This window comes from Amphiura filiformis, chromosome 4 (genome assembly GCF_039555335.1).
Source record: "Amphiura filiformis chromosome 4, Afil_fr2py, whole genome shotgun sequence".
Classification (NCBI taxonomy): domain Eukaryota; kingdom Metazoa; phylum Echinodermata; class Ophiuroidea; order Amphilepidida; family Amphiuridae; genus Amphiura; species Amphiura filiformis.
The window spans coordinates 6059387-6081989 of NC_092631.1; the positions used below are offsets into that span (position 1 = coordinate 6059387).

The window sequence follows — 22603 nt, forward strand, 5'->3', positions numbered from 1 at the left end:
TGCTAATTGCCCTCAAACTCTGCCCTCGAGCGTGACAAGTGATCATCTGGGGGCTTTATAGCCGAGATTTGATGACAATGACAGGAGATGTAGATTTGCTACGCAAATACCAATAGTGCATCGCAAAATGCTACGCATTTTTCTTTTTTGCATAGCAAAATAACTGCTATGCAAAATTTGGAAACTGCTATACAAATTTAAAATGTGTTTTGCATCGCACAAACAGCTATGCAAAAAAATTGACTGAATTCGAACCCTGGACATAACAATAGATGGGTTTAGGTTTAATTTGTGGCTGTGAATGTGGCATAGGAGTGTCAGATATGGCATGATAAATCATTCATGCATTTTATTTATTGCCAGTTGGTTTCAAGTCAATTCATGTTACCAGTCTTCTTTATTTCTCATTTCTTTAAACACTTATAACACTTTCTATCACAATCAAAGGTTGAAAATTATACAATATTATCATGGTATTTTTAATGTTTTGTTGTTTTAGATGGTGTATCAGCTCCAACAACCTATGATGAGCCACATGCAGCAACACCTACTAATGGAGGTGATGGTCAAAAAGCAAAAGCTATCTATCGTTACCAAGCAGGTAGGTGTACAAAAGAGAAGTTATTCATATATAGTCATTTTCAGACAGAGATCACTATCGACAAGACTAAACTCTTGGCTAACGGCCATCGGGTGGGGGAGATAAACAAGGATTTAACCCTTGGCTAAAACGATACCCTAAACAGGTAATACGCGCCTGTTTTCACACCCTAAAGAGGGATTGTATTCCTTGCATCAAATTTCATACCCTAAAGTTCGTTTCCGTGTATTAGCAATTGCAATTTTGCTGCCCTTTTTTTCCAATTTTTCATGTTTTTGACACCGTCAACACGATATGCGCGTATCGTGCCTACCCACGTAAAACTAGTACTAGTCCATGAGCTAGATAAGGCCCCCATGCACCCCACCCCAGATCCTCTGCGAGTGGTATCATTTTGTTCCTTGGATCCTTCTGAGTGATATTTTACATGTTAACATGGAAACCGTAGGGATGAACTCCGGTGGCAGCCATTTTCAAAATGGCCGCCATTTCAAATTTCAAAGTTGCTCAAATCTGGTTAACAAGCACACCAAATTATTCCGCTCATTGCAAGTATTCAGAAAAAGTATAGTTTGACCTACCTGCGCAATACCGTTCTTGAGTTATAAGCAAGAAGGTCAAATTTTGGGGGGTGGTCAGTTTTTTTGGCCATACAGGGGCCAAAAATTAAAAAATGCTCCGATTTCAATTAAATTGATCTCAAATTGCTTGTCATGTAAAAACAAGTCCTATTTCTTAGTTTGTCCCCAATTCAGACAAATTCAGTTTATTATATTAACACATGAGTTTGATTGTCTTCTTGTTTCTTCTTATTTCACAGCTGATGACACAGAAATAACCCTGAACCCTGGTGACATTATCACAAACATTGAACAACATGGCATTGATGTAGGTTGGTGGCAAGGTACAGCACCAGATGGCTCATTTGGCCTGTTACCATCAAACTATGTGGAACTATGTGAAACTGACAATGGTAAGACTTCATGTAGAACTTACTGAGTAAAGTAACAACCAAGAATCACTTTGGTTTTGGTTCTTCCACATGCTCACAAAATAATTAGCATATCTTGGTCTCACATAAAGTTGATTGTAGGCATACTTGCCACAAAATGCACAACAGATAGCATAGTGGTGTAGCCAGGTTCTCGGAGTGGGAGAGGCCCAAACTTGTGAATGTACCAACAAAAATATTCACCGATGAGTGTTCTTGTCAAGCATGCCACATCAGTGACTACCCCTATCCCCTCCCACTTCAGTAGCTTTCAGTGGTGTACCTGCCAAAAATTTCAGAAATTTCAGAATGACTTTATTGGGACAACTGCATGCAAAAATGTGCAATATTATTTCTTAAATGGGTCAAAATTAGGTTATATTGGCCTGAAACATGCCAAAAGGATTGAAGAAGCACATCACAGATTTTGGTTGGCCAGTTTTGTATGTACACTGCCCTGGGACTGTCACAACATACCCAATGACCTGTGATGTTCTGAGAGACTATGATGGGCTAAGCCCCCCCCCCCCACCCCCAACCACACACACTGGCTGCATCACTGACAGAAAGCAATACATGTACATTATTGATATTATAAATTTGTGTAAAAACAAAATGGAATGATTGAATGAATTTGTGGAGTGATATAGTAATAGATGCAAATGTGCCATCTAAGTTTGTGTCGTCTAGTAAAAACATGCCAAGGGTTGACCACAAAGTTTAAAAAGCCCTTCGTCAGAAGCATAAGGCTAACAGCCATGCTAGAAAATCTGACACTCCTGAAGATTGGGAGACCTTTCGTTCCCTCCGAAAATTTATCAACTGCTTGACTCGTAGTAAGCATTGCAAGTATATCAGAGATATTTGTGCTACATCCACAAAGAAATTTTGGACCTTAAGAGCCAAAAAAACCCAACTCGTTTGGCTTTCCCACTCTAGAAATTAATGGTAAATTAATTATTGACAACATCATGAAAGCAAATGCTCTTAACAACCAGTATTCACACAGGAGGACACTTTACTATCTAACATTGATAAACAACATGTTCATTACCAACAAATGCTAGATGCTAACATTACTGTAAAATGACAGGACCAGATGGCGTACCGGCACGCATCCTGTCAAAGTTGGGGGCTAAAGAAATCGCTCCAGCCTTGACTACCATCTTCAGGCTTTCTCTTGAATCAGGCAATCTGCCGAATGATTGGAGATGTGCTAACATATCTCCAATCTTCAAGAAAGGAGACCGCACTAAGCCTTTCAACTGTAGACCAGTTTCACACACGTTTATATGCTGCAAGGTGATGGAGCATGTACTTCATTCGAATATCGTCATGCTCCATCTAGACAAATGTGATATACTGACCGACAAACAGCATGGCTTTCTCCGCAATCGTTCATGCGAGTCTCAATTAATTCTTACGATCCATGACCTTACAAAGACCCTTGACACAAAAGGACAGATGGACATTGTGATTATGTATTTCAGCAAGGCCTTTGATGTGGTGTCACACAAATGGCTCATGCTGAAGCTTGACCATTACGGCATACAAGACCGACCTACAACTGGATTTCCAACTTCCTAATGCTCGGAGAGAAAAGGGTAGTTATTGGAGGTGAATGCTGGGACTGGGTCAGTGTCCAATCTGGCATTCCGCAAGGCACTGTACTCGGTCCACTCTTATTCTTAATGTATATCAATGACCTTCCTGACGATATAACCTCCACTGTACGATTATTTGCAGACGATTGCGTAATCTACAGAACCATTTCTGGTGACCGTGACGCTGACCTTCTACAGACTGACCTTGACCGACTTACAGTTGGGAGCATACCTGGCAAATGAAATTTAACCAAGAAAAATGTTTTGTTCTGAAATTTATAAACTCACATAACCAAAACTCATACATACATATTAAATAACACTACCCTGCAGGAGATAAACTCACACACATACCTCGGGCAAGAATTGTCAAATGACCTAAAATGGAATAAGCACATAGACCACATGACAGCAAAAGGAAACAGATCATTGGGGTTCATAAAGAGAAATTTACGTTCATGCACACAAGACATTAAAGATCTGGCATACTGCTGGCTAGTTAGGCCATCACTTGGATATTGCTCAGCGGTCTTGGACCCGTATACCACAGAACCCGCTTTGTAAAAAATGACTACGACAGATACAGCAGTGTCACCACCATGATCCAACAACTACAATGGGGGAACACTAGCCAGAAGAAGAAACATCACCTGTTACCTTTCCATACCAGTGCGAACACTACTGCACCCGGTACAGCGCTCCACCAGGAGATCTTATTTACAATCATTCATTGAACTTCAACCATCAAAAGATTGCTACAAGTATTCATTTATTCCAAGAACCGTCATAGACTGGAACAATCTACAACAAGAAATAATCAATATCCAAGAACCCAAAGCATTCAAAAACCAGATCAAAGATCATTTTACCATGTGGCGTTGCATGGGTCATTACATTGGGGGCACCGACCATGATGGGGGGGGCACATACACTGGAACAATCTACAACAAGAAATAATCAATATCCAAGAACCCAAAGCATTAAAAAACCAGATCAAAGATCATTTCACCATGTGGCGTTGCGTGGGTCATTACATTGGGGGGCACCGACCATGATATGGGGGGGGCACTGGGTCTGATTGGGAAGAGGACACAAACCGTTTTTCGGCAATTTTCCTATGGGATTTAAAACAATTTCAGATCGATTGGGGGGCACGTACCACCCCCTGCACCTATGACGCTACGCCACTGATTTCACCATTTAAAGAAGAACTAGCCCACACCATACCCGATTCGTCTTTCACCACTAGGGGTGTTGTGTCAAAGCATACACTTTAACAATCAACCATGCACATAATGCATAATTCTCAAAATTGAAAAGATCGCTGTCAGCGGTGGTTCTTGCCAATTGATGACACACACTGTCTGACCGCCATTGGTATCATACTGCAGCTAACAAAATTCTCCTTGCGTTCATATTATTTTATTGCCTTTTTAAGGGGGTAGCCCTAGCGGTTTAGGATATGGATTCTCTTCAAACTTACATAAAATGTCAAAATAGCATCCCCTTTATGCATCTATGTGAGAAAAATGGGAACAATTTCAGCGTAAATGTGAATAATTAGCATAATTAGCAAGCCAATACATTGGTACGTGTGAATTCCATTCTGGTCAGGCATCCCGAGTGCATGTCCCGATGGAAACAGGAAGTGCAGGTGCAAGAGTTTGTGGCTATGCACATGCGCAAGTGTTTGCAGGTAAGCACACGCAAGTGTTTATGGGTATGCACACACACATAAGTACATGACAACCAGCTCGCCCCTCTACACTTTTATACCAGTCATTCATACTGATTAATCTTAAAAAACATTACATATCACTGGGCTCATGATCATTCTTAACAAGATAGCCCATGCTGCATTTATTTCGCTCAATTATGTCTTTGTTTTTAGCTATATCATACACATTTTCACACATTTTTTTATTTTTCTTTGTTTTAACTAATTCTTTAATGGGGGGAGGTGCTATCATATTTTTTTCATATTCCTCGTATCATGCTTGACAAAATAGGTCATGTTTTCTTATTTATTTCACCCCTTATGTATTTCTTTATTTTTGTTTTTTGTTTTATATCATTATAGCGCCATCTATAGTTTGATGTTAGGGGGGCCTATTTGATGTATTTTTGCGGACGAATTGGTACTGGGTGAAGTCTTCCGAATTTATTCCGATTCCATTCTATGACTACCCAAAACTCCCGTGTCGTGTAAAATGTCGATCAAGTGGTAGCCTCTATTAACAAGGTGGTTTTTTCAAGATTTCTTCGGAAATACATCGATTTGAAGCGTCAAATTGCAGGATGGTAATGAGAAAAATACGATTCATTTGATGATATCAAAAACTCATCAACATTGGAGAAAAATCGGGGGGATGATGCTGTTGATCGGGTTACGGACCTTTAATTAATTGTGCATTAAGTTACGACCACACAAACTGGTGGAGATGTTCTTATTTGTTTATAATTTATAATGCTTGGTCCTCATAAAGTTGCTTTTGATCCCCAAAACAATGTGTTGTGTGGGGCGTATGTTATGGTATTGGTTGGTTGGAAGCAAAATCATTCATCCTTCTGCACCTTGAATGCAATAACCAATGAACTTCAGCTTAGTAGGATTATTGATAGAACTATGATGATCTCTTGTGCTGTATAGTTTAGTGTCATCATATTGCATATTTATGAATATAGTGAGTTTGCCTTTGTGAAATTTTATTAGTCCACTCTGCAGCTACATGCTATAAGGGTGATATTGTATGACCTCTTCTGCTGTAAAGTTTACAATTACATTTCATTACATTCCCTGAGTATACAAATGTACTAATGTGATATTTACTCCGCACGATATACTTGTGCGATACACTCTTCATGTTCATTCACCTGTATAGGAAGGACCTTATGCCCAGAAAATAGAAAAAGGATTTAGCATAATAACAAAGGAACAAGCTCCGAGATCCAGCATAAAAGCCACAGAGCATGAAATTGTCTGATTTACATAACAAGGCATAACTTTTTAGTATTTTTTTTCATATAAAAATAAACAGGGGGAATGTGGGCATTTGACTTCTCAGACTTGGGTTTCCCCCAGTTGCCCTCTGTCAAATAGGGGCGGCATGAAGATTATTAGGGCATTTGCCCCTTAGTCTTGGGTTCCCTCCAATTAGCCATCATTTTTGGGCTCATGCTGCCAGTTGCCCCTGTCAAACAGGGGCGGCACAAAGGGCGCATAAGGTATTTCCAATGAGTCTTGGGCTTTTTTACCCATTTGCCCCTCTCCTGTCAAATAATGGCAGTCCCAATGGGTCATCAGGGATTTGCCCCTCATCTTTGGGATTTACCCCTCCTACTGTCAAATAGGGACAGCACGAAGGGGACATCAGTGTATTTGTCCCTCATTGATAGATGTTGCCGCCAGTGGACTTCTTTCAAATAGGGCCAGCACAAAGGGGACATTGTTACCGGACCGGGTATTTGCCTGTTAGTCTTGGGTTTTTACCCACAGTTTCCCCAGGATGGGACCATACAGCACTACAAACAAACTTGATCAGATACTGGCACTTGATCACTGTGTTTCAGGCTTGAAATTTACAGTGATTATCGACATATTATTATAGTGTAGATATTTTTGCATGCTCTGCACACATTTTTTTCAAGAAGATTTGTAAATTCATTGGAGAAGATCAGCAAGGTGACTTTGACAGGGGAGGGCTTTATAGACACATTGATAAATTTGTAGGGCATGAACCTGTCCCCACCTACCTCCCCTGGGAAACCACCAATCTCCATCCCCCATGTCACTACTTGAGGACAAAATATGTCAAAACAAAATTGGGTGAACCTCTTCAGTGCCCATGTGCAGCTTGTGTTGACAAGAGTTACTAAATACTTGCACAGGTACGTACATGCGCATGAGTGTTTGCCAGCCCACAAGTGTTTGCAGGGTATGCACTCGTGTACTCAAGTGTTTGTGGGTACACACCTGCAAGCAGGCTTCCAGATAAGCGGGCGCAAACCAGGAGCTACTTTTTAAAAAAAGCAGCTCCTGGTCATTCAATTTTACCAAGGAACCAGGAGCTACTTTGACACAACCAGGAGCTACTCTTAAAATCCAATATTAAACAGTTTTATTACTTGTTAAGTGTTAACTACACTGTAATATGTTACATGTAGGCCTAAGTACTACTACAACCCCCCTAAATCCCACCCAGAGTCCCTTACTGCTACTTCAGTACTAGACTACAAAAGTACAAACTTGATACAATGATACTGATATCATTTATGGTAATCACTCAGTGTTTTTCCATTCTTTTTTTTTCTTTTCTTTTTTCTTTCTTTTCCTACTTTCTTTTCTTTTCTTTTTTCTTTTCTTTTTTTTTCAATCAAATTAGTATAATTACCTAATATTTACGGCCCACCCCTGCGAGTTATGTACGTCATCCACCAGTGGAGCTCCTCGCCCCTCCGCAGAACTTCCGGTAGTGGATGTTCTGCGCTTGGGGCGCAGAGAATCCACTGTCGGAGTTGCTGCGCTCGGGCGCAGTCCCTTATATGTAACGGTGGATCATTGCTGCGCTCGGGCGCAGAACATCCACTGTTGGAGTAACTACGCCGGAAGCAAAATAATAGATTTTCTTATTATAATAACGGTGGATCATTTTCTGCGCCGGGCGCAGAACATCCACTATCGGAGTTCATGCGCCCGGCGCAGTCCCTATATGTAACGGTGGATCATTGCTGCGCTCGGGCGCAGAGAATCCACTGTTGGAGTAACTGCGCTCGGAAGTAAATAGTAGATAATCTAATTATAATAGCGGTGGATCATTTCTGCCCACGGGCGCAGAACATCAACTGGCGGCGTGGATGCGCCCGGGCGCAGTCCCTTATATGTAACGGTGGATCATTGCTGCGCTCGGGCGCAGAGAATCCACTGTCGGAGTTGCTGCGTTACTCCGACAGTGGATGTTCTGCGCCCGAGCGCAGAAATGATCCACCGTTACATATAAGGGACTGCGCCCGGGCGCATCAACTCCGATAGTGGATGTTCTGCGCCCGAGCGCAGCAATGATCCACCGTTATTATAATAAGAAAATATATTATTTGATGTCAATTCGGTTATACTAATAGCAATTCACTTCCGAGCGCAAAAGCTCCGACAGTGGATTTTCTGCGCCGCGCGCAGCAATGATCCGCAGTAATTTCAATAAGAAAATGTATTATTTTGCTTTCAATTTGGAGTTATAATAGGCCTAATACTAGTTATTATACGCATGTATATTTATTAATATAGGCCTATGTATTATTTTGCTTCGGCGCATGAACTCCGATCGTGGATGTTCTGCGCCCCGAGCGCAGAAATGATCCACCAGTATTATAATAAGAAAATGTATTATATTGCTTCCGGCGCAGTTACTCCAACAGTGGATGTTCTGCGCCCGAGCGCAGCAATGATCCACCGTTACATATAAGGGACTGCGCCCGGGCGCGATGAACTCCGACCGTGGATGTTCTGCGCCCGGCGCAGAAATGATCCACCGTTATTATAATACGAAAATCTATTATTTTACTTCCGGCGCAGCAACTCCGACAGTGGATTCTCTGCGCCGGCGCAGCAATGATCCACCGTTACATATAAGGGACTGCGCCGGGCGCATCAACTCCGACAGTGGATGTTCTGCGCCCGGCGCAGAAATGATCCACCGTTATTATAATACGAAAATCTATTATTTTACTTCCGAGCGCAGCAACTCCGACAGTGGATGTTCTGCGCCCGAGCGCAGCAATGAACCACCGTTATTATAATAAGAAAATCTATTATTTTGCTTCCGAGCGCAGCAACTCCGACAGTGGATTCTCTGCGCCCCCGAGCGCAGAACATCCACTACCGGAAGTTCTGCGGAGGGGCGCAGGAGCTCCACTGGTGGATGACGTACATACATGCCCCTGCTGGCCAATAATAATTTTAAATACTGCCCTCTTTTGTATGGAAGTTGCCAACCATATAAACAATATGGCAGCCAGAGAGATCTCACCCAATTTTCTCGATATCACGGCTGTTTTGCTGTCAAAAATATCACTCTGAAAGCAATATTACTGTGCACTAGGCCTATATTAATTATTGAAGTGAATTAAGCCATAACTTGGTAATTCAGGGGTTCAGATGGTTCGAAAATGATGTGCATAATGCAAGTTTTGAGCCTGATTTAGAAAACAACATCATGAACATCAACATGTAGGAATGTTTGTGGCGTTTTCCACTCACAGTCACACCAGCATTAAGGTGCGGGATTGTAACTATCTAAAATATCCTGACAAATATCCAATTAGCTTCAGCTATTAGCTATTAAGATATTTGGATATTATTAAAGGATATTATGGATAATTTGGATAATAGTTGCACCACTGATATTTTGGATATTTGGATATTTTAGATAATTTGGATATTATCAAGGATATTAGGCCAAATAAAAAAATAAACATGTTTCACGTCCCCTCCCGCTTCCTTTTTTGAGGTTTCCTCAAATATCTTTTTATTTTTTGAAATTCAGTTATAACTTTTCAACAAATATGTCTAGGAAGTTGGGATGCTTTCTATGGCCTTGTTAAGATACAAGAAACATTTTAGGAAGGTTTTGTGATCATTAGAGGGGGTGTAACTCTCAGAACAACAAATAAAAAAGGGCCTCCTCCTTTTTCCAGGCATTATTGTATACGCTAAAACAGCTCTAAGTATGGGTATTTACACCAATTTTTGCGATAGAAAATAAAAAGCCCCCTCTTTATTATATTTTAGATATTTTGGATATTATTATGGCTAATTAGGATAATTTGGATATTTGTTATATTTTTCATATTATTATGGGTCATGAGGATAATTTGGATATTTCAGATATTTGGATATTTTAGATAATTTGGCTATTATTAGGGCTATTTTGGATAATTTGGATATTTTGGATATTATTGTGGCTAATTAGGATAATTTGGATATTTCAGATATTAGGATATTTTAGATATTTTGGATATTATTATGGCTATTTAGGATAATTTTGATATTTTAGATATTTTGTATATTATTAGGGCTATTTAGGATAATTTGGATATTTTTGATATTATTATGGCTAATTAGGATAATTTGGATATTTCTGATATTTTTCATATTATTATGGATATTATTAGGGCTATTTTGGATAATTTGGATATTTTGGATATTATTATGGCTAATTAGGATAATTTGGATATTTCTGATATTTTTCATATTATTATGGGTCATTAGGATAATTTGGATATTTCAGCTATTTGGATATTTTAGATAATTTGGATATTATTAGGGCTATTTTGGATAATTTGGATATTTTAGATATTTTGGATATTATTATGGCTAATAAGGATAATTTGGATATTTCTGATATTTTTCATATTATGGGTCATTAGGATAATTTGGATATTTCAGCTATTTGGATATTTTAGATAATTTGGATATTATTAGGGCTATTATGGATATTTTAGATATTATTATGGCTAATTAGGATAATTTGGATATTTCTGATATTTTTCATATTATTATGGGTCATTAGGATAATTTGTATATTTCAGATATTTTAGATAATTTGGATATTAGGGCTATTTTGGATAATTTGGATATTTTGGATATTATTATGCCTAATTAGGATAATTTGGATATTTCTGATATTTTCATATTATTATGGGTCATTAGGATAATTTGGATATTTCAGCTATTTGGATATTTTAGATAATTTGGATATTATTAGGGCTATTTTGGATAATTTGGATATTTTAGATATTTTGGATATTAGCCTATTATGGCTAATTAGGATAATTTGGATATTTCTGATATTTTTCATATTATTATGGATATTATTAGGGCTATTTTGGATAATTTGGATATTTTGGATATTATTATGGCTAATTAGGATAATTTGGATATTTCTGATATTTTTCATATTATTATGGGTCATTATGATAATTTGGATATTTCAGCTATTTGGATATTTTAGATAATTTGGATATTATTAGGGCTATTTTGGATAATTTGGATATTTTAGATATTTTGGATATTATTATGGCTAATTAAGATAATTTGGATATTTCTGATATTTTTCATATTATGGGTCATTAGGATAATTTGGATATTTCAGCTATTTGATATTTTAGATAATTTGGATATTATTAGGGCTATTTTGGATAATTTGGATATTTTAGATATTATTATGGCTAATTAGGATAATTTGGATATTTCTGATATTTTTCATATTATGGGTCATTAGGATAATTTGGATATTTTAGATAATTTGGATATTATTAGGGCTATTTTGGATATTTGAGATATTTTGCATATTTCTGATATTTTTCATATTATTATGGGTCATTAGGATAATTTGGATATTTCAGATATTTGGATATTTTAGATAATTTGGATATTATTAGGGCTATTTTGGATATTTGAGATATTTTGGATATTATTATGGCTAATTAGGATAATTTGGATATTTCAGATATTTGGATATTTTAGATAATTTGGATATTATTAGGGCTATTTTGGATATTTGAGATATTTTGGATATTATTATGGCTAATTAGGATAATTTGCATATTTCTGATATTTTTCATATTATTATGGGTCATTAGGATAATTTGGATGTTTCAGATATTTGGATATTTTAGATAATTTGGATATTATTAGGGCTATTTTGGATAATTTGGATATTTTAGATATTTTGGATATTATTATGGCTAATTAGGATAATTTGTATATTTATGATCTGAGGGCTAATTAGGATAATTTGGATATTTTTCAGATATTATTATGGCTATGCCTACCTATTTCACAACGTTTACAAATATGAGTCTTCAAATGATACATCTTTCTCTCATAGTTTTTGCAACTTTAAGGGGGTAGGCCTACTACACCCCTGTCCAATTTTGTGCCTATTTTTGCATTTTTCTCAAAAATTATAGTGCATTGGTGACAAGTAAGATATGTATATTATAGGGCAAGGACTACAACTACTGCACTGGAAATTTTATTTCGCACATATAGCAGTTGTGGAGTTGCAGTCAAAAATGAGGGAAAACCAGTATTTGATCAATAAATCAATAACTACTTGACTTGAGTTGCTGAATTTTCAGAGCAATAGTTGTAGTCCTTGCCCCTACAACATGCATATCTTAATTGTCACCAATGCGCTATAATTTTTGAGAAAAATGCAAAAATAGGCACAAAATTGGCCAGGGGTGTAGTACCCCCCTTAATGTACAATATTATCATCATCACCATAAATACACTGACATGTAAAATACAATATGCGTCGTCTTTTCCAACTATACATGCTTTAGGAAACTTGATGCATATGCAACTTTAATGTACAATATAGTATGCGTCGTTCTTTCAAAGTCTTTTCCAACTATATCTATCGTTTAGGGTTATACTTTTATGAACTAGAAGACAACATGCATTATCCATTCTAGGCTGTTCATTAAATGATTCTCAGGCATATTAAAGGAGTGTTTCGTGATCCTAGCATCCTCTTTTTATGACATTTGTCAGTACATATCCACGAAAAAAGCCTATCCCCAAAATTTCAGTTGATTCCGATTTTTGCTTATGCGAGTTATGCATGATTATGTGTATTACACTGCTCCATAGACAATGCGTTGTAATTTCGTTCTGGTGCACCAGAACGAAATTCAAATTTCACGATATCTTTGCAAAACGAATTAATCTGCAAGAAATATTTTGTACATAAACATTATGTAGCCAGAGGTTTCCAGTGATATAAAAATCTCAACTTTTTTGAGAAAAGTGGGGGATGAGGCTGTGGATCACGAAATGCCCCTTTAATTTCACATCTTTTATGAACTAACACAACATGCATGATGTATGCGTCGTTCTTTATAATTCTTTACCAACTATATCCATCGTGTAGCATTATGAACTAAAACACAACATGCATGATGTAGGCTGTTCATAATATTGTTCAATATGCAATTTCACTAGTGTACAGGTGTATGCGTCGTTCTTTACAATGTTTTACAGCAGTATACATGATTTAGGAAACTTGATGCATATGCAACTTTAATGTAAACTATAATATGCGTCGTTCTTTAAAAGTTTTTTACAACTATATCCATCGTTTAGGATTATGAACTAAAACACATCATGAGAAATCATCATACAACTACATGTATATGTATATATAACTACATTAATACATTCACATACAATATGCGTCGTTCTTTAAAAGTCTTTTCCAACTATATCCATCGTCTAGGATTATACTATGAACTAGAAGACAACATGCATGCATTATCCATTCTAGGCTGTTCATTAAATGGTTCTCAGGCATATTAATTTCACATCTTTTATGAACTAACACAACATGCATGATGTATGCGTCGTTCTTTATAATTCTTTACCAACTATATCCATCGTGTAGCATTATGAACTAAAACACAACATGCATGATGTAGGCTGTTCATAATATTGTTCAATATGCAATTTCACTAGTGTACAGGTGTATGCGTCGTTCTTTACAATACATGATGCAGTCATGTCTACAGTAGAATTCACCTCGACCTTTGTAGGACTTAAACCCCATTAAAAGCTATTAAACCAAGATAACACTCATTGAAAACAGCTCAACTGATTAAATCATATCTTCTCTGGTTAAATACACACAACATATGTTTCTGCTTTACACGTACAATGGAGCAATGCGCTGGGATTATAGTTTCAGTTGGGTGAACGATTATAAAGCGAAGCGCTAGAGAACAAGTCTGTGTGGTCTTTGTTTACTGAAATGAGACAATACGTGCTTATTGTTAACCAGCGTTCTTGAAAATGAGAAGCATGGTGGTTTGCAGACTTAACACGGTTTGGAAATAATTTCTTCATATTTTTGGTGTTATCTGTCGTTTACATATCCTTCCTAAAACACCAAAGTATGCATATTTCCAAACATCTAAATTGGCTAAAAATTTAGGACATGTTACAAAACTATATTTTCTAGAATTTTAGAAGAGTACTTTTAATATTGGCCGGTTATTTTTCACACAGCGACGTTAACTAGGCATTAGGCAATGTACTATTACCTATAAACATACACTAAAACACCAAAGTACGCATATTTCCAAACATCTAAATTAGCTAAAAATTTAGGACATGTTACAAAACTATATTTTCTAGAACTGTAGAAGAGTACTTTTAATATTGGCCGGTTATTTTTCACACAGCGACGTTAACTAGGCAAATCCCCATACTTTTAACGTAGGCTATTTGTAGAGGTCACGCGTCAATGGTAAGAGCACTGTGTATTGTGTATAGGAAAACGGACAGTAACTGCAGTATGATTTTACAGCAGTATACATGATTTAGGAAACTTGATGCATATGCAACTTTAATGTATACTATAATATCGTCGTTCTTTAAAAAAGTCTTTTACAACTATATCCATCGTTTAGGATTATGAACTAAAACACATCATGAGAAATCATCATACAACTACATGTACAGCCTGTCTCCAAAAAAATTGTGCAAGTGAAAAGCGCCCTCTCTGGCAATTAGAAAATACCGTTGTGAAATAATGCTTACATCAACGTCAAGGGTGTAGTCTTAGCTCTCAGATGCCGTTTGTTCTGTTCAATTTGCTTGTTTTAATCTCGAGATATGTTTAGTTAAAGACGAAAGGGTAAAATCACAATTGTGCCACTTTTACTATGGAAGAGGGCTTTACATGTAACAGTGATAGCATCAAGTTTATCAAGAGTTCCTTCATGAAATCAAAAGAATACACAATACACAATACAAAGAGTTTTTTACTGTTTTTACTGTTTTATCATGATGCAGGAATGATGATTCTCTTTTTCCACTTGAAAGAGATTAAAAGATAAATAAATATTTCACATTCTGTTGTAAAAATTGATTTCACATTCTGCTGTTTTACATGTGCATGTCAATGATTTTATCATGGTAAATACTGTTCTCTTAGTCACCAGTGGCGGATTTAAGCTGTCAGCAAGTGCTGACAAGGCCCCCTGTTATTTTGGCCAAAGGGCCCCCCTGCTTTTTTTTTTTTGTTGCTTTTTTTAATTGTTTTCTACAAGGTTCAAAGGTGCGGTTGGTAGAATAGTACTGAAAAGGTTATATATATGCCCGTGCATTGCAAGAGGACATTCTATTTATGCCAGTAGGCCTATTTATGATTCTTAAAAAGTTTCATTTTGCCCGTTTTGGACCCAGCAAGAGGTCAAAGATCAAGGGCCCCAGGGGCCAAATTTAATATTCGGGAATACAATTTCTCACAATACAAGTAGGTCATCGAGTATGGGCCCAGGGCCCCCAATGTTAGATGTTAGATATAAGGGTATCATCAAAGCTGGCTCTAAAACTACAAAGGACCCCGTATGTGGACGGCGGCCTAAAGGTCTTTCCTCTTAATTTGGCCAATTTTGGCCCAGCAGATATCCCAGGGGCCCAAATGTCAATACAAAGGACCATATTAATTTCACATCTTTTATGAACTAACACAACATGCATGATGTATGCGTCGTTCTTGAGCTAATATTAATTAGCAGATATTTTGGCTATTTTAGATAATAGCTAAATATCTGATAATATCTTAATATCCATCACTTCCTAAGTAAACAAATTCAATAAAATATTTTTTTTTATAAGTTCCTAATATCCAAATATCTGATATAGCGGATATTTCAGATAATATCTAAATTAGCAGATATTTTGGCTAATTTAGATAATAGCTAAATATCTGATAATATCTTAATATCCATCACTTACTAAGTAAAAAAATTCAATAAAAAAAATTTACAAGTTCCTAATATCCAAATATCTGATATAGCGGATATTTTAGCTAATATCCAAATTAGCAGATATTTTGGCTAATTTAGATAATAGCTAAATAGCTGATAATATCTTAATATCCATCACTTACTAAGTCAAAAAATTTCAATTAAAATTTTATAAGTTCCTAATATACAAATATCTGATATAGCGGATATTTTAGCTAATATCCAAATTAGCAGATATTTTGGCTAATTTAGATAATAGCTAAATAGCCGCTAATAGCTTAATATCCATCACTTACTAAGTACAAAAATTTCAATTTTTTTTTGTAAGTCCCTAATATACAAATATCTGATATAGCGGATATTTTAGCTAATATCCAAATTAGCAGATATTTTGGCTAATTTAGATAATAGCTAAATAGCCGATAATATCTTAATATCCATCACTTACTACGTTAAAAAAATTTCAATAAATTTTTTATAAGTTCCTAATATACAAATATCTGATATAGCGGATATTTTAGCTAATATCCAAATTAGCAGATATTTTGGCTAATTTACATAATAGCTAAATAGCCGATAATATCTTAATATCCATCACTTAGTAAGTAACAAAATTTCAATTAACAATTTATAAGTTCCTAATATACAAATATCTGATATAGCGGATATTGTAGCTAATATCCAAATTAGCAGATATTTTGGCTAATTTAGATAATAGCTAAATAGCTGCTAATATCTTAATATCCATCACTTACTAAGTCAAAAAATTACAATTATAATTTTATAAGTTCCTAATATACAAATATCTGATATAGCGGATATTGTAGCTAATATCCAAATTAGCAGATATTTTGGCTAATTTAGATAATAGCTAAATAGCTGATAATATCTTAATATCCATCACTTACTAAGCAAAAAAAAATTCAATTAAAATTTTTTAAGTTCCTAATATACAAATATCTGATATAGCGGATATTGTAGCTAATATCCAAATTAGCAGATATTTTGGCTAATTTAGATAATAGCTAAATAGCTGATAATATCTTAATATCCATCACTTACTAAGTAAAAAAATTCAATTAAAATTTTATAAGTTCCTAATATACAAATATCTGAAATATCGGATATTGTAGCTAATATCCAAATTAGCAGATATTGTAGCTAATATCCAAATTAGCAGATATTTTGGCTAATTTAGATAATAGCTAAATAGCCGATAATATCTTAATATCCATCACTTACTAAGTAAAAAATTGCACAAAAAATTTGCTAAGTCCCTAATATACAAATATCAGATATTTTAGATAATATGAGATAATATGATCCACAAAAATAGCCAAATAGCCAAAAACAACCTTGTAACTATCTAAAATAGCAGATTTTTCACCCTATACTACAACACACAAATTATCCAAATTATCTAAAAATATAAAAAAAAGTTACAATCCCGCACCTAACTCCACACCAGGCGCTCAATACTGAATTTCTTCAGTGCCTGGGGGTTTGTTTTTATAGCTCAACCAGGCGCTATAACATCAGAACCATGGGGTAAAAAGCGCCCGAGCGCCCGCTTATCTGGATGCCTGGAGGTGCAAGAGACTCCATACACCGGACGATCTTACCGTTTCCGATGTTGATTAAGATACTTCTTGCATCGATCCCGAGATGCGGAAAAAACAATAGTCATTTTGTCTCACATAAATGAATAAATAACAAAAAAACCCTGATCCCCGGGTGGACTCACCCACATTGGTGATGTCACACCAGATAATCATCCCTTATCCAACTTGGTCTCCGACTGACACAGACGTGCCTATCAATTGTTCATGGCACTGAGTATCAATTTCTCGACCAAGGCGAGATAGACGGTTGTATAGTTTCACACCTTAGGTAAAACCAAACCGGTATTGTTCGGCTGAGGATAGTTTTGACGACATTTTCTGGCGAAAAAGTGTTGAAAACGATCCAAAACTTAGCTACATATCGTGCCTCCGTTTGTATACGGGACACACGAGCAATTCAAAATGGCTGCTCGCTGGCGCCATTCATTTTGTTTCCCACGTAAAACAACCATTACAGCCTGTAAGTTACAATAGATGTTTTGTACATGCACATTGTATATCATGTACGGTAGGTTATTGTTGCTATGTTTATGGTGATTACTCTATCGTTATGTCTTTCACACCAGTCCGATGACGAGTTATTCAGATATTCATATGGTGGGGCATGGTAGGGACCCGTCTGACATTTTTAGTAATAAAGTTAGCCGTACCACTAGCGACCAGCCTCCATGCTCAGGTTTGCTTACTGGGCTTGCCCTTCCCTGGTGGCGGAGTGGGACCCACACCCGCTCTATTCTTAACCACCGAACTTAATAAGTAAGGAGGTTTATGTCTGTGATCACATGGTCTTTTTTGTTTTCCTGACCTCGCGAAAACCATCGTTACCCGCTCCCGATCCCTGATCAGATGCTAACCAATCTTGTACCTCCATCCGTCGGTTACTTGCTAGATCGTTCTTTCAGATGTTGATGCAAGAAGTATCTTAATCAACATCGGAAACGGTAAGATCGTCCGGTGTATGGAGTCTAGTCCAAAACAGAATTTTTTTGTAGACTCCTAACCGGAGCGATCTTACCTTTCCGATGTTGATTATTCCCGGACCACCCCCTACAAGTTTGGTCCGAGTAGGGGATCCCAAGTCGGATAAGGGATGATTATCTGGTGTGACGTCACCAATGTGGGTGAGTCCACCGGGGATCAGGTTTTTTGTTATTTATTCATTTATGTGGGACAAAATGACTATTGGTTTTTCGCATCTAGGGATCGATGCAAGAAGTATCTTAATCAACATCGGAAAGGTAAGATCGCTCCGGTTAGGAGTCTACAAAACATTTCTGTTTTGGACTAGTTTGCGGGTATGTATATGCATGCGCAAGTGTTTGTGGTGCCCCACCCGTGTGCGCACGTGTTTACAGGTACGTATGCATGCATGCCACAAGAGATCGCAGGTAGGCATGTGCATGCAAGTGTTTTCAGGTACTCACACGCAAAAGGCACATGTGTTTGCAGTTACACATGTGCACGCATAAGTGTATGCAGGGTATGCACGTGCAGGTGCAAGAGTTTGTGGCTATGCACATGCGCAAGTGTTTACAGGTAAGCACGCGCAAGTGTTTATGGGTATGCACACACACATAAGTACACCCCTACACAAGTGTTTGTACACAAGTATTAATGTGTATGCACACATGAAAGTGTTTACGGTTACACGCACGTAAGTGTTTATGGAGACACACACGCGACTCTTTATGAGTACACACATGCATTTGCAAGTGTTAATGGGTACACAGGCACATGTGCAAGTGATTACGGGTATGTGTTTGCAGGTACCCATGCACGCAAGTGCTTGCGGGTGTGCATGTATATAAGTGTTTGCACCTATGCAAGCAAGTGTTTTCGAGCACGCACATGCATGGGCAAGTGTTTGCGGTACGCGCACAAGTGTTAACGGGTATGCACACACGCGCAAGTGTTTACATGTATGCACACATGTGTGCAAGTGTTTACGTGTATCACGCGCATTCGCATGCAAGTGTTTAAGGGTATGCAGTACTACGCACGCATGAAAGTGTTTATGGGTACACAGAAGCAAATGTTTCCTTGTACATAAATGAGCATGCGCATGTAAGTTTTTGCAAGTGTTTAGACGAACGTGCGCATGCAAGTGTTTGCGAGTAAGTGCATGCACAAGTGTTTGCGCACTCGTGCGCAAGTGTTTTTGCGGGTACGCATGTGCAAGTGTTTGCTGGTACACACGTGCAAATGTTTGTGGAAACGCACGCCCATCTCTTAATTTAGTATGCACATGCATTTGCATGTACGTATGTGTTCAAGTGTTTGCAGATTCGCATCAGAGCAATTAAGTGTTTTCACAAGTATTTACGGATATGCACATGCACGCGCAGGTGTTTACGTGTATGCACACAACACTTGCAAGTGTTCACTTCTGCGCACATACTAGTGCACTAAATATTTGCATGTATGCATGCCCGCAAGTGTTTGAGGGTATGTTTGTGCACGCACAAGTGTTTACGGATATGCACATGCAAGTGTTTACTGGCATGCTTGTTTACATGCAAGTGTTTGCATGTATACATGTGCACTCGCCTGTGCTAATGAGTATGCACGCAAGTGTTTATGGGTATGCACACATGCAATTGTTAATGGGTACATGTGCACAAGTGTTTACCCTTAAAAAAGAGCCCACATAGTAAACTGGGGATAAGGCTTCTGGGTCATACGTACATTAAAATCAGCCAGCCATCCTTATAATAAAAAAATCAATTGAAACAAAATTTTCAGGTAAAAGTAATAAATAATTTCAAAAACACTTCCATTTAGAGGTTGTGTTAATGTTAATATTAGTACATGCAGTAATTTAGTAGCAGTACTATTATTACATTGCTGGTAGTTGTTGTTGTTGTTATTGTTGTTGTTGTTGTTATTGTTGTTGTTGTTGTTGTTGTTGTTGTTGTTGTTGTTGTTGTTGTTGTTGTTGATGATGTTGTTTTTGTAGTATTGTTGTTACATAATATTAGGGACCGATCGTTATTTACGGCAGGGGGGGGGAATGGGTGTTTTGGCAAAAATATCGTCAAAAAATTTCACGTTCCCCCCTCGCGTCCGCTCAAAATTTTCGCGTTCCCCCTTGTTTTCCCAATTTTCTCCATTTAAAATTTAACAATCCCCCTCCTGGTTCAGCTAAAAATTTCAGGTTCCCCCCTCAAGATCACAAAAAAATGTCGTGTTCCCCCCTAACTTTACCCATTCCCCCCTGCCATAAATAACGATCGCTCCCTTATTATTGCATCCTTATACAAGTTCAGTTTACTTGATCTTTCTTTATTGAGGGTAAGTCACTGTTCAAGAAAAGGGGACGGCAGTCTAGTATATGTATTTATTATTATCAGACCGCCAATTATTTTCTTGTTTTTATTACTATTTTAACATGATTATAATTAATATGATGTCATTAATGTAATCATTTAGGAGTATTAAAATAATATAGTTGACACATTTCATGATTTAATACAAATATCAATGTGAAATAATGCATTTGATCTCATTTATCTGTTTTCTGTTACAGGTATGACATGGCAATACCTGCACACAGTAGACGCAGCTGGCTTTGTGTGGTCATGTCACATGATAAGTCACAACCAGCTGGCTGTGTGTCAGGGTGAACGTGTACAGGTGTACACTGTGTCTGCTAACAACTCAACTCTGGCATACACAGTGTCATCTAAGGAGTGGAAAGGGAAGCTCATCTATGGTGTCGCCGTGAGTGAGTGCATGCCAGACAGCATGCTGGTGATATGTGAAGACAGACCGTATGTGTATCAATGCCCATGCTATGAATCTGATAAAAAAATCAACAAATATAAAATTAAAAGTAATAGTAAATCCCCATTGTGTATATCAGCTAATGCTAGTGTTGCTGTTATTGGAATGCATGGTGTTGACTATTCATTTATAGTGTGTGGATTGCCACAATTTACACATCAATCGTGTGTAAAAATACATTTCTATCCATACCATATGAGTATGACATCAGATTATTTGCTGGTAATGGGTAGGGGCGTGATGGTAGTGAAGGCATTATCTGATGTGATGCAGGATGTATGGAGGGTAGAGAGACCTGATGGGTGGCTATTCCAGGCTGTTTCCTTTAGGAATAATGGTACAGAAATATATGCTGCTTGTGATCAGGGTGGGTACAAGGGTTGTGTGTACAAATACACATGGAACGGGGTGGGCAAGCCAGAGTATATCAACTCTGGTTGTATCATTGATGGTTTAGGGGAGGTGGGTGAAAGGAACTTATCAGTGACATCTGATGGGTTCCTTGCTGTGGGACAAGTGAGGGATTATAATGTGAGGATATACAAATTACAGTAGGCCAAATGCAACTTTTATATTTCAACATCAAATTAATTACAAGTAGCCATTAAAGGGGACGGCAGCACTGTGGGTTTATAATAGCTTGGTGGGGGTTGCTTATTGGGGGGGGGGGTAATAATATAGGGGGACAAATGTTTTACATCACATAAAGGGGAATAAATATGGGGGGGTAAATGTTGTAAATCCCACAAAGGAGAGTTAAAAGAATATGGTGGGGGGGGTAAAATGGGGATAGAAATATAGGGGGTCAAATGTTTTACATCACATTAAGGGGAATAAATATGTGGGGGAGGTAAATGTTTTACATCCAATAAAGGGGAATAAAAAATATTGGGGGGGGGGGGGTAAAAATGTGGGATGAAAATATAGGGGGTCAAAATATTTTTCATCCCAAAATGGGAATATATATGGGGGAGGCAAATGTTTTACATCCAATAAAGGGAATAAATATGGGGGTGGGGGGTAAATGTTTTACATCAAATAAAGGGATTAGAAAATATTGGGGGGTCAAAATATAGGGGGTCAAAATATTTTACTTCCCAAAAACCAAAAAGGGGAATAAATCTGGGGGGTTAATGTATGACATCCCATAAAGGAGAATAAAAAAATATCGGGGGGGGGGGGGTAAAGA

At 37.4% G+C, this 22603-nt stretch overlaps 1 protein-coding gene across 1 annotated transcript in view; it reads left to right on the forward strand.

Moving 5' to 3' along the window:
- Window positions 1-21969, forward strand: part of LOC140149654 (uncharacterized) — a 67843-nt gene extending 45874 nt beyond the window's left edge. Inside the window, exons 14-16 of the mRNA XM_072171733.1 lie at window positions 500-601; window positions 1422-1574; window positions 21158-21969. Of these exons, the coding sequence (XP_072027834.1) occupies window positions 500-601; window positions 1422-1574; window positions 21158-21969 (1067 nt within the window). The remainder of the gene's footprint in view (window positions 1-499; window positions 602-1421; window positions 1575-21157) is intronic.
- Window positions 21970-22603: the final 634 nt, after the last annotated feature.